At 47.1% G+C, this 13,359-nt stretch overlaps 1 protein-coding gene across 1 annotated transcript in view; it reads right to left on the minus strand.

Annotated features, from left to right (window-relative positions):
- The window catches only part of LOC141095336 (vesicle-associated membrane protein 1-like), a 105,295-nt gene that overhangs the window by 51,405 nt on the left and 40,531 nt on the right, over positions 1-13,359 (minus strand). The window contains exon 2 of the mRNA XM_073581309.1: positions 1,119-1,188. Coding sequence (XP_073437410.1) covers positions 1,119-1,188 — 70 coding nt within the window. The remainder of the gene's footprint in view (positions 1-1,118; positions 1,189-13,359) is intronic.

A 13,359-nucleotide genomic window follows, 5' to 3' on the forward strand; every position in this document is an offset into this window, starting at 1 on the left:
GCACATCGAGCATGAGAAAGTTCTCCTGCTCGCGGTGCCAATAGAAAGGTCCTGGGAGTTCTCAGCCATTGACCTCACTTCACATATGTGACACCAGCGAGAGCGCGGTGGAAAATTTTCTCACGGCGCTCATACTGACGTCAGTAAGGTGAAGTGAGTTCATTGGCAGTGAACTCCCAGGACCTTTCTATTGGCACCGCGAGCAGGAGAACTTTCTCACACTCGCAGTGCCATTAGATAGGTAATAGGAGTTTCCAGGGAGATCTATTCTAACCTGTCACGCTGTGATGTTACTGTACATGGCAGATGAATTGCCGGCTTTCATTCTATTATATATATGTTTTGAAGAATATTTCCCTTGAAAACGATGTGTGAATGACTTAGAGAATTTCTCTATGTAAAAGTTCATGTTAAAATCTCATTGCAATTGGATAGCAAACACACTGCATTCGGATGTAAATCGGATGCTAAGTGTGTAAAATCGGACTGTACTCACATTACACTTGTGCGACTCTCGGCAGTGAGAATCGGAACGATTTTTTTATGCGTTTAGTGTGACTCCAGCCGTAAGAAGAGGAACATACATTGCAGCAAGAACACAGTAATTACGCCCCTACTGAAGTCCCCTACTATTCTCACCCACTATGATACTGCTTTCATGGCCCACATTGAGTATGATCCCCCAAATTGCCCTCCCCCTAAAGTATGATACCTCACAGTCAATTTCCCCACACTACACCCCACATGAGCAGGTGAATGACACAACAGTGGCTCAACACAGCTTATTGCTGCCACAGTGCGGTGCCCTAAACACTGTAGGATGTCACCACAACGACCCCAACACAGTATAATGGCCCCCACAGCTGACTCCCACATACTGTATAATCCTCCCCCAAACCCTCCCCCTGTCCCCCACAATGTTGACCAAACTGTATGACGCCTCTCACACACACAGTATGATGTGCTCCCACACAGAATGATGACCCCCACACATAGCATAATGCCACCATAGCCACCCATACACTTGTACGTTGCCCCTATGCATCTGAAGGCGTCATGGCTCCACAGCTGTATAATGACACACACAACAGCTGTCTTACTTTGAGACTATGACTTACCTCATTGACTTGGGCCTGTGTCTGGAGGAGTCTGCGATTGCTAGTTTGGGGCATGCCACCTGGACCTAACCTAAAACACGAAATAATGAAATCTATTACTATTAATTTTGCAATTAATAATCACATAATGGAAGGAGAGTGCAGCAGCATTTCTATCTGTCATAGTCAGCGCGGTTACAAGAGTTTCTGAGACTATTGTAATACAATTGGCTTCAAAACTAACAATTATTTATTGTGGTTGGGGTGAGGGTAAAGGCTGGTAAAATGCCTTATAGAACTATTGGAAATTAAAAGAATTTCACACTTTTTTGTCCATAGAGTTGCAGCTGTTGAAATAACCTCACCTCCTGCAGGGGTAGAGACCTTGATTCCAGTGATGTGTCACTTACTGGGCTGCTTGCTGTTTTCTCTGCTGCAGATCTACCAGCCGGGGCATAACAATTGCGATTGCCGTCGACACTAGCAGGTATTTCAGCTGGCTGGTATATCATTGATATCCTACATAGCCCATAAGAGGCACGCCAATGTCAGCCTCTGTTCTGGCTACAGGAGAGGGCGCCGCGTGATGTGGGAGTGGGGGAAGGAGAGAAGTATGGGGATTTTTTTTATTATGCTTTAGATAACAGCGGCAGACATTTATATCAGGGAGGTTCCCAGGATGGGGGACATATATACCAGGATGGAGGATGTACACCTGTAAGGGGCTCAGTATGGGGACATATATACTAGGATGGAGGACATACACACCAGGATGGTGACATATATACCAGGATGGAGGATGTACACCTGTAAGGGGCCCAGTATGGGGGCATATATACTAGGATGGGGGGCATATACCAGGAAGGGGGGCATATATACCAGGATGGAAGACATGTACACCTGCAAGGAGTCCAGTATGGGGTGCATATAAAGCTGGAAGGAGCCCACGATTGAGACATATACACTAGGAAGGGGCCCAGTATGGGGGGCATATATAACAAGAAGGGATATATACCAAAATGGGGTATATATACCAGAAAGGTGTCCAGAATGGGGGGTATATATACCAGGATCAGGGACATATATACCAAGAAGGGGCCCAGTATGGTAGGCATATATACCAGGATCAGGGACATATACACCAAGAAGGGACCAGGATGGAGGATATATACCAGAAAGGGGCCTAGGATGGGGGATATGATGTATATACCAGGAAGGGGCTCAGGATGGGGGGCATATATACCAGCATGGGGGACATACATAGTAATTTCCAAAAATGTTTCAACCCTTGAAATTTTTCCAGAAAATAAAATATTTTTCCCAGAAAAGTATGGCAATTACTCATTTTGTTACATATTTTTTTTCCTTTGTGTGTTGGAACAACACAAACAAAAGAGAAAAAAAGACCAATTGGACATAATTTCACACAAAACCCCAAAAATGGGCCTGACAAAATTGTTGGCACCCTCAACTTAATATTTGGTTGAACACCTTTTGCCTGTGTGGATTGGAAGGGTTGTTACCGACGTCTGGTTTTAGTTTCATGTCATTAGCATCTTTAGAAATATATCTACTTAGAAAATTTGTGACGTATTCAATGCATATTTTTTTTTGCCCACTGTATTCCAGGAAGGGGGCCAGGATGGGGAATATCTATAATAATAAATGCCCTAATCAGCTTCCGGTTGTAACAACTTCCGTCCAGTTGTAACCGGTGACGTCACCACACACACGCACATGTTAACCCTCAACACACCACACCGCCTCAACACACACTCCTCTCACCTTTCACCTCCACTCATGTCCACTCACTCTTTCACTCCACATACGTTTCTTTCTCTCACTCCGTTTCTCATACTCACACCGTCATCGTCGCTGCCCCGACATCTTCCTCCGCCGCCGCGATCCAGGATCCAGACGTTCTCCAGGCCGCCGACATGTTCTTGCGGGACGCCATCTTGGATTTCGTGAAATCCCGCGATATTCAAGAAGGCGTCGCCGCAACAACATGTCGCTGGCGTGGACGACATCGGGATCCAAAAAGATGGCGTCGGCGAAATCTCGCGAGATTACGCCGACGCCATTTTGGATCCCGATGTCGCCCGTGCCAGCGACATGTTGTTGCGGCGACGCCATCTTGAATATCGCGGGACGTCGGGGCAGCGACGATGACGGTGTGAGTATGAGAAACGGAGTGAGAGAAAGGAACGTATGTGGAGTGAAAGAGTGAGTGGACATGAGTGGAGGTGAAAGGTGAGAGGAGTGTGTGTTGAGGTGGTGTGGTGTGTTGAGGGTTAACATGGCAAGAGGTGTTAACGACGTCGGCGAATCGCCATCTTGCATTCGTGAAATTGCGTTATTTACCTCACGCCGACTTGCTGTGCGGACGCTTGGCATTGCCTGTACCACCATAACTACTGCTGCCTTGGTCCTATGCCTGTTTACTGCCGGTGTCTAATTACAGGGCCAATTTGCCTCTACCGCCATAACTACTGCTGCCTTGCTCCTCTGCCGGTGTCTAATTACAGGGCTAATTTGCCTCTACCGCCATAACTACTGCTGCCTTGCTCCTCTGCCGGTGTCTAATTACAGGGCTAATTTGCCTCTACCGCCATAACTACTGCTGCATTGCTCCTCTGCCGGTGTCTAATTACAGGGCCAATTTGCCTCTACCGCCATAACTACTGCTGCCTTGCTCCTCTGCCGGTGTCTAATTACAGGATCAATTTGCCTCTACCGCCATAACTACTGCTGCATTGCTCCTCTGCCGGTGTCTAATTACAGGGCTAATTTGCCTCTACCGCCATAACTACTGCTGCCTTTGTCCTCTGCCAGTGTCTAATTACAGGGCCAATTTGCCTCTACCGCCATAACTACTGCTGCCTTGCTCCTCTGCCGGTGTCTAATTACAGGGCTAATTTGCCTCTACCGCCATAACTACTGCATTGCTCCTCTGCCGGTGTCTAATTACAGGGCCAATTTGCCTATACCGCCATAACTACTGCTGCCTTGCTCCTCTGCCAGTGTCTAATTACAGGGCTAATTTGCCTCTACCGCCATAACTACTGCTGCCTTGCTCCTCTGCCGGTGTCTAATTACAGGGCTAATTTGCCTCTACCGCCATAACTACTGCATTGCTCCTCTGCCGGTGTCTAATTACAGGGCCAATTTGCCTATACCGCCATAACTACTGCTGCCTTGCTCCTCTGCCGGTGTCTAATTACAGGGCTAATTTGCCTCTACCGCCATAACTACTGCTGCCTTGCTCCTCTGCCGGTGTCTAATTACAGGGCCAATTTGCCTATACCACCATAACTACTGCTGCCTTTGTCCTCTGCCGGTGTCTAATTACAGGGCCAATTTGCCTCTACCGCCATAACCACTGCTGCCTTGCTCCTCTGCCGGTGTCTAATTACAGGGCTAATTTGCCTCTACCGCCATAACTACTGCTGCCTTGCTCCTCTGCCAATGTCTAATTACAGGGCCAATTTGCCTCTACCGCCATAACTACTGCTGCCTTGCTCCTCTGCCGGTGTCTAATTACAGGGCCAATTTGCCTCTACCGCCATAACTACTGCTGCATTGCTCCTCTGCCGGTGTCTAATTACAGGGCCAATTTGCCTCTACCGCCATAACTACTGCTGCCTTGCTCCTCTGCCGATGTCTAATTACAGGACCAATTTGCCTATACCGCCATAACTACTGCTGCCTTGCTCCTCTGCCGGTGTCTAATTACAGGGCTAATTTGCCTCTACCGCCATACCTACTGCTGCCTTGCTCCTCTGCCGGTGTCTAATTACAGGGCCAATTTGCCTCTACCGCCATAACTACTGCTGCCTTACTCCTCTGCCGGTGTCTAATTACAGGATCAATTTGCCTCTACCGCCATAACTACTGCTGCATTGCTCCTCTGCCGGTGTCTAATTTACAGGGCCAATTTGCCTCTACCGCCATAACTACTGCTGCCTTGCTCCTCTGCCGGTGTCTAATTACAGGATCAATTTGCCTCTACCGCCATAACTACTGCTGCCTTGCTCCTCTGCCGGTGTCTAATTACAGGATCAATTTGCCTCTACCGCCATAACTACTGCTGCCTTGCTCCTCTGCCGGTGTCTAATTACAGGGCCAATTTGCCTCTACCGCCATAACTACTGCATTGCTCCTCTGCTGGTGTCTAATTACAGGGCCAATTTGCCTATACCGCCATAACTACTGCTGCCTTTGTCCTCTGCCAGTGTCTAATTACAGGGCCAATATGCCTCTATCGCCTTAACTACTGCTGCTTTGGTCATCTGCCTGTTTACTGCCGGTGTCTAATTACAGGATCAATTTGCCTCTACCGCCATAACTACTGCTGCCTTGCTCCTCTGCCGGTGTCTAATTACAGGGCCAATTTGCCTCTACCGCCATAAGTACTGCTGCCTTGCTCCTCTGACTGTTCACTGCCTGTGTCTAATTACAGGGCCAATTTGCCTCTACCGCCATAACTACTGCTGCATTGCTCCTCTGCCGGTGTCTAATTACAGGGCCAATTTGCCTCTACCGCCATAACTACTGCTGCCTTGCTCCTCTTCCGGTGTCTAGTTACAGGGCCAATTTGCCTCTACCGCCATAACTACTGCTGCCTTGCTCCTCTGCCGGTGTCTAACTACAGGGCCAATTTGCCACTACCACTTCATAACTACTGCTGGGCAATTACAGGGTCAATTAGTATCTGTTTACTCTACAATACTCCAGGACGCCTTCTTCACTGCCAGATAACTGCCAAATAGACTCCTTTACCTGTGCCAAAATGAGTCATAACAAAAAGTATGCCAATGCCAGTGAAAGGAAAGCAGCTTTAGCACTACGACAAAAACAACGCCGTGCTAATGAGACTACTGAGGAAAAACACCATCGCCTTGAGAAGATTAAGGCTTATAAACGCCGTCGCCTCACACACGAATCCCCTAACTCTAAATCCATAAGATTGGCTGAAGAAGCCTCTGCACGCCGTCACCGCCGACAACAGACGGCCTCTTCCTCATCATTATTATTAGGCTCACAACAGGATGCTTCCACATCAGCATGTGGAACAATTTACTGCTACACTTCATCCCATATGCCGTTCACTGACATAACTAATCAGCAATCTGTTTCTGCCCTATCAATACCACCATTCAATACCGATGCACAGTATGCCAATGCCAGTGAAAGGAAAGCAGCTTTAGCACTACGACAAAAACAACGCCGTGCTAATGAGACTCCTGAGGAAAAACAGCATCGACTTGACAAGATTAAGGCTTATAAACGCCGTCGTCTCACACACGAATCCCCTAACGCTAAATCTATTACATTGGCTGAAGAAGCCTCTACACGCCATCACCGCCAACAACAGACGGCTTCTTCCTCATCATTATTAGTAGACTCACAACAGGATGCTTCCACATCAGCATGTGGAACAAGTTACTACCACACTTCATCCTATATGCCGTTCACTGACATAACTAATCAGCAATCTGTTTCTGCCCTATCAATACCACCATTAGTCAATACCAACGCACAGTTTCTTCACATACAAGCTGCAGTTAGCCCGCAGAAAGTGCAACCAAGACAAATATACGTTGGTCTCAAAACTAGGCGCACCCCATCGGTTGGACATGCACTTCTACTACAACCTCACATTTTTACTAATGATGAAAATAGTATTACCGAACACAGCTGTGGTGACATGACCCATGTATGTGAGCATTGCGAAGCTTTGCATTTTGTAGCAGAGATACCTTCTGATAACAACTTTACGCTCTGCTGTCAGAAGGGTAAAGTCCATGTACCCATACTACAATATCCTGATGTCTTTACACGTTTGCTGAAAGGGCAAAGTGAATTTAGCAAAAATTTCATGGATAATATTCGAAGTATTAACAGTTCCTTTGCTTTTGCCTCCATGGGTGCAAATATTTCACCACCTCCTGGATATGGCCCATACTGTTTCCACATACATGGCCAGATCTATCATAGAACTGGAACACTACATCCCTCAGATGACCAGCAACGCGCATTTGCCCAACTTTACATTCTCGATACCACTACCGCAAACGAACAACGCTTACGATGAAAAGAAAATCAAAAATGTACAAAACGGAACTGTCATGCCAAACATCACTATGGCTATTAAACAAGATCGTACTCAAGACCCTCGACGCTACAATAATCCCACTGTCAGTGAAGTAGCAGTCGTGTTTCAAAATGACAATGGTGAGCCACTAATGTCCACTCGCAGGATTTCAGAATACTCAAGATGGCATGGCCGCAAGAACATGTCGCCAGCGTGGACAATGTCGGGATCCAGGATGGCGCCGGCGGAAGAAGATGTCAGGGATCGTGGAGCAGCGACGATGACGGTGTGAGTATGAGAGACGGAGTGAGAGAAAGGGTCGTATGTGGAGTGAAAGAGTGAATGGACGTGAGTGGAGATGGTGAAAGGTGAGAGGAGTGTGTGTTGAGGCGGTGTGGTGTGTTGAGGAGGTGTGTGTGTATTGAGGGTTAACATGGCAAGAGGTGTGTCACTATACTCTCGATGCGATAGCATCGGGCCTTAATCTACTATAATAAATGCGCTAAGCAGCTTCCGGGTTGTAACAACTTCCGTCCAGTTGTAACTGGTGACGTCCCAGCACACCTCTTGCCATGTTAACCCTCAACACACCCTCCTCTCATGTCCACTCGCAGGATTTCAGAATACTCAAGATGGCATGGCCGCAAGAACATGTCGCCGGCGTGGACAACGTCGGGATCCAGGATGGCGCCGGCGGAAGAAGATGTCGGGGATCATGGAGCAGCGACGATGACAGTGTGAGTATGAGAGACGGAGTGAGAGAAAGGGTCGTAAGTGGAGTGAAAGAGTGAGTGGATGTGAGTGGAGATGGTGAAAGGTGAGAGGAGTGTGTGTTGAGGAGGTGTGTGTGTATTGAGGGTTAACATGGCAAGAGGTGTGTCACTATCCTCTCGATGCGATAGCATCGGGCCTTAATCTAGTTACTACATAATGGGGGTGGAAACATGTCGTTATTGGATTTAGAATAGAAAATTACCAGAGAGTCCCTTACTCTACCAATGGGGAATGAAGATATTCAGGATTCTCTCCAGTTTTCACACTTTTGGCTACACACATACTATTTTACAATATCTTTTATGTGTCAGATGAGGTTGTATTTTGCTTGAAGAGTCTGCAGGAGGTAATACGTATTGAACAATAATGTAAATCTTGGCAGATTCAAAATTCTGTGCTCATCAATTTATCTTTATTGTGAACATAGCTCTATTTACAGAGTTAAAAATCCTCTACACAGAAATGGATTTTAAAGATAACATGATACCTGCCTGCTCCCACCTCTAGAGGGCACTACTGCCTACTGATATACATTGTACTCAATAACAATGCTGTATGAAGAAAGCTCCCTCTAGTGGCAGCTATGCAGGGGATCTGACTGCTGTGAAGATATTAATCAGTAAATAATTTTGGACATTTACCCCTTAATGACCAGAAGTAGTTTTGTTTTTGCGTTTTTGTTTTTTTGCGCAATTTCTTCCCAGAGCCATAACTTTAATTTTTTGGTCAAAAAGGCCATCTGAAGGCTTGCTTTTTGCGGGACGAGTTGTACTCTTGAACAACGACACCATCGGTTTTAACATATCGTGTTCTGAAAATGGGGGAAAAAAATGCGGAAAAATTGCAAAAAAAAGTGCAAGCCCACTTTTTTTTTTTTTGGCTAAAACTGACCTGCCATTATGATTCTCCAGGTCATTACAAGTTCATAGACACCAAATATGTCGAGGTTCTTTTTTATGTAAGTGGTGAAAAAAAAATTCAGAAGTTTGCTAAAAAAAAATGTTACGGCAACCAAAAAACGTAATTCTGGCGTTTTGACGTTTTTTCTTGTTACACCGCTTAACATTCGGGCTAATTTTTTTTTATATTGATAGATCGGGCAATTCTGAATGCGGTGATACCAAATATGTGTATATTTGAATTTTTTTATTGTTTTATTTTGAATGGGGCGAAAGGGGGGTGATTTGAACTTTTACATTTTTTTAATTTTTAAAATATTTTTAAAAACATCAAGTTAATTGATTTCAATTCTTCAATATAAAAATTTTGTGAGAAGCACCTGTATGTGCACCAACCACCGAGCAGCGCTCAAAGCAATCTGGCTATGACATGCCAACCCATCGGTGACCCACGATTACGTGACGGGGTCACCGATGGGTGAGATTTCCAGCGCGCTGGGTGGAAGCGTGAGTTAAATGCCGCTGTCAGAGATTGACAGCAGCTTTTAACTAGTTAACAGCCATGGGTGGATCGCGATTCCACCCACGGCTGTTGCGGACACATATCAGCTGTATATATCAGCTGTCATATGCCCAAAAAGGTGTGGGCTCAGGGCCAGAGCCCGCACCACACAGGGGGAGTCTGACATCGGCATACTATTTTGCCCAATGTCGGAAAGGGTTAAAAGGGTCATGATGATGAAATAAGATTTATTTTATAGATGGTTTTATGTAAACAATGCAATATTAAACTGTGTGCACATTTACCTAAAAGAATTAATGATGCTTTGAAGGCACACACCAAAATACCAAATATTGATTTGAACTAAGATTTTTATTTTGTTCATTTAGTTTGCATTTTGTTAATTAATAAAAATAAGCAATTGAAGGGAATATGTCATCAGGTTTTTGCTACCACATCCGAGAGGAACATAATGTAGGAAGAGAGACTCCGATTGCAGCGATGTATCATTTATTTTACTAGATGCAGCAGTTGTGACACCATAGAGTTTTTAGATGCAGCATGTAGCAGAGTTCAGAATGCTGACCCACCAAACCACAGCTTTCTGTGTAAATTTTCCATAGACAGTGAGCTGCTTATCAGTGCTGGGGTCAGAGTTGGACCAGGATGCATAGGGCTGTAGTCCGGTAGTGTAATCTCTTGCTCATAAACCCTAATTGTATTGAAACTGCAGCACACGAGATCCAAGATGGCCGCCGACAGGAACAGACACACACAGAGGAGCTCCAAGACTGGGCTTATCAATCCACTCCATCCAGCTCAATCAGGACCCCCACAAACAACAATTGGAACACACCTAATCTCAGGATCCCTGAAAGCCCATTATACTAGGGATCTGGGATCTGGACTGTAAATTCTTGCCCGGGGAGTCAAAGGCATCATAGCAGATATGAGGCCTGCGGCCTACACCGACAGATGAGAGCCTGACCAACAGTGATTGCTGACCCACAGCAGAATCCCTGCAGCCACCACAGAAGCAGGACAGTAGAAAGGAGCCCCCGGGGTGAGCTCACACAGACCCACCACTGGATGCACAAAGCCTGGACAATGATCCCACCACATGAACCCTACAGCAGATGGGACTAGAAACATCCTCCTCTCCACCTTTCCTGAGGGAATCTGACTCACCCAGCCTGGCAGTGGATCCACAGCAGCACTTGACTGGTGGGTGCAGGCACTAGGGAGAGAGAGGGCAGTGCAGAACCAGTGAGGCCATAAACGCTGAGGGGTGAGAGGCAGGAGGCCAGGGAGTGCTGGCAGACACAGGCTGGAAAATCCCCAGCACAAGCTGGAACTTTGACGGCATCTTGTGGCCAAGAGAGGAAAACACACTATAAATTTATATTTGGTGTTTGTACACTACATATCCTCTTGATCATAACACCGAGGGATGAAAACTGAAAATTTGACTACAACTACATAGCCAGTTATTGAGATAAACTTCTGGAGGTCAGCGCTGAGCAGCAACTACTGCTTTTTTTATAACGGCGCCTGCTTACACCTACACGTGTTTGGATAAATAATGGATAAAGCCCCCTTTTGTCAGGGCTCGCCTTCCGTATTGCGGTTGACCCCGGCCCAATTTGGGATATACCCAGTGGCGTATCCAGGGGGGGGCAGCCGGGGCAGTTGCCCCGGGCGCAGCCAGCAGGGGGGCGCAGTCGGGCCGCCTATTGCAGCGGTCCGCAGTATCTCCCCCCGGCGGCTGCGCTCTGCCGCCCCCCATCCTGTGAGCCGGCTGTTCTCTGTGACGGCTGTCAAGCTGACAGCCGGCGCAGAGAAGGAGGCCACGCCGGCTCCCAGGCAGCAATTGTACTGGCGTCTATACAGACGCCTGTACAATTAGCTCTGACCGCCGGGTCAGAGCGACGTCAGCAGCGTGATCATGTCATGTGATCACGCTGCTGACGTCACTCCCCGGCGCCCAGAGCAAACGCTGGTGGTAAGTGTGCTCCACTGTGGAGCTGAAGAACCACCGAAGATGGGGGGATGTTAATGAGTGGGGGGGGTTATTGAGTGGGGATGGGGGTTAATGAGTCGGGGGGTTAATGAGTGGGGGTTAAAGTGTGGGGGTTAATGAGTGGGGGTTAATGAGTGGAGATGGGGTTTAATGTGGGGATGGGGGTTAAAGTGAGGGGGTTAATGTGGGGATGGGGGTTAATGAGTGGGGGGTTATTGAGTGGGGATGGGGGTTAAAGTGAGGGGGTTAATGTGGGGATGGGGGTTAATGAGTGGGGGGGTTAATGAGTGAAGATGGGGGTTAATGAGTGGGGGGTTAATGAGTGGAGATGGGGGTTAATGTAGAGATGGGGGTTAATGAGTGGCTATGGGGGTTAATGTGGGGATGGGAGTTAATAAGTGGGGGGGTTAATGTGGGGAGGGGGGTTAATGAGTGGGGATGGGGGTTAATGAGTCTGGGGTTAATGAGTGGGGGTTAATGAGTGGGGGGTTAATGAGTGGAGATGGGGTTTAATGTGGGGATGGGGGTTAAAGTGAGGGGGTTAATGTGGGGATGGGGGTTAATGAGTGGGGGGTTATTGAGTGGAGATGGGGGTTAATGTGGGGATGGGGTTAAAGTGAGGGGGTTAATGTGGGGATGGGGGTTAATGAGTGGGGGGTTAATGAGTGAAGATGGGGGTTAATGAGTGGGGGGTTAATGAGTGGAGATGGGTTAATGTAGAGATGGGGGTTAAAGTGTGGGGGTTAATGTGGGGATGGGGTTAATGAGGGGGGAGTTAAAGTGTGGGGGGTTAATGAGTGGCTATGGGGGTTAATGTGGGGATGGGAGTTAATAAGTGGGGGGGTTAATGTGTAGGGGGGTTAATGTATGGGGTTTAATGAGTGGAGATGGGGTTAATTAGTGGGGGTGGGGGTACATAATGTGTGGGGGGATTTGGGAGTGGGGATGGGGGATACTTAATGTGTGGGGGGATTTGGGAGTAGGGACAAGGGATTATTGAGTGGGGATGGGGGATACTTAATGTGTGGGGGGATTTGGAGTGGGGATGGGGGGTACTTAATGTGTGTGGTGGATTTGGAGTGGGGATGGTATTTAACGTGTGTGGGGAGATTTGAGGACACAAAATGAAGAGTATGTATGAGGGCATATATGAGGAAGCAGTATGGGGGATGGGTGCAGACAGTAAGGGGTGCGAACGGATGAATTTATGTGGGCACAGTATGGGGAGTGAGGGTGATGGGATGTGTGCAGACACAGTATGGGGAGTCGGGGGTATGTGTGAGCAGACAGTATAGATAGTGAGGGGGTAAATATATGAGGAGACAGTATGGTGAACAGGAGGAGAGAGGAGACAGTATGAGGAGGGAGGGGAATAGTGTGAGGCGACAGTATATTGCAGACATTTTTATTTAGGAGCATTATAATGACACTTCTATCTTTAAGGGCATCGTGTGAAGATTTGCTGCAGAAGACCGGAGAAGATGGAAGTCTGCTGAGACGAGATGTGGATGAGAAAACTCATCATGGGGTCTGGACAAGAAGAAGAAAAGGAGAACGACTGCAGAGACGACGTCATCTATAAGGTACCTGGATGTAAATATTATTAGTGATACTGACTAATTCTCATGTTTTTATTTGTTAGGAACATTAAAGGGGATGTCCAGATTTGTTCTGAGTCTGCAGTCATTCTATGTGACTGCAGACGTCGGAATTCTCACAGTGCTCACTGAACGCTGTCAGGATTCTCTCGTGCCGGTAATTTACATACATGTGGTCACAAGCTGACTAGACATGTGTGGTCTCACTCAATGAAAATGAACAGAGCGAGGCCGGGCACGTCTAGTCGGAATGTGGCCAGAAGTATACAAATCACATACTTGTGCTGACATGACTGTACATCGGCAAGGGAGAATCCTAAAAGTGTGCAGTGCATTCATTGTGAGAATTCAGAAGCTCCAATGTCAGGACTC

The sequence above is a fragment of the Dendrobates tinctorius genome, unplaced genomic scaffold, assembly GCF_039654945.1.
Source record: "Dendrobates tinctorius isolate UK_male_01 unplaced genomic scaffold, ASM3965494v1 ptg000069l, whole genome shotgun sequence".
In the NCBI taxonomy this organism is placed as follows: domain Eukaryota; kingdom Metazoa; phylum Chordata; class Amphibia; order Anura; family Dendrobatidae; genus Dendrobates; species Dendrobates tinctorius.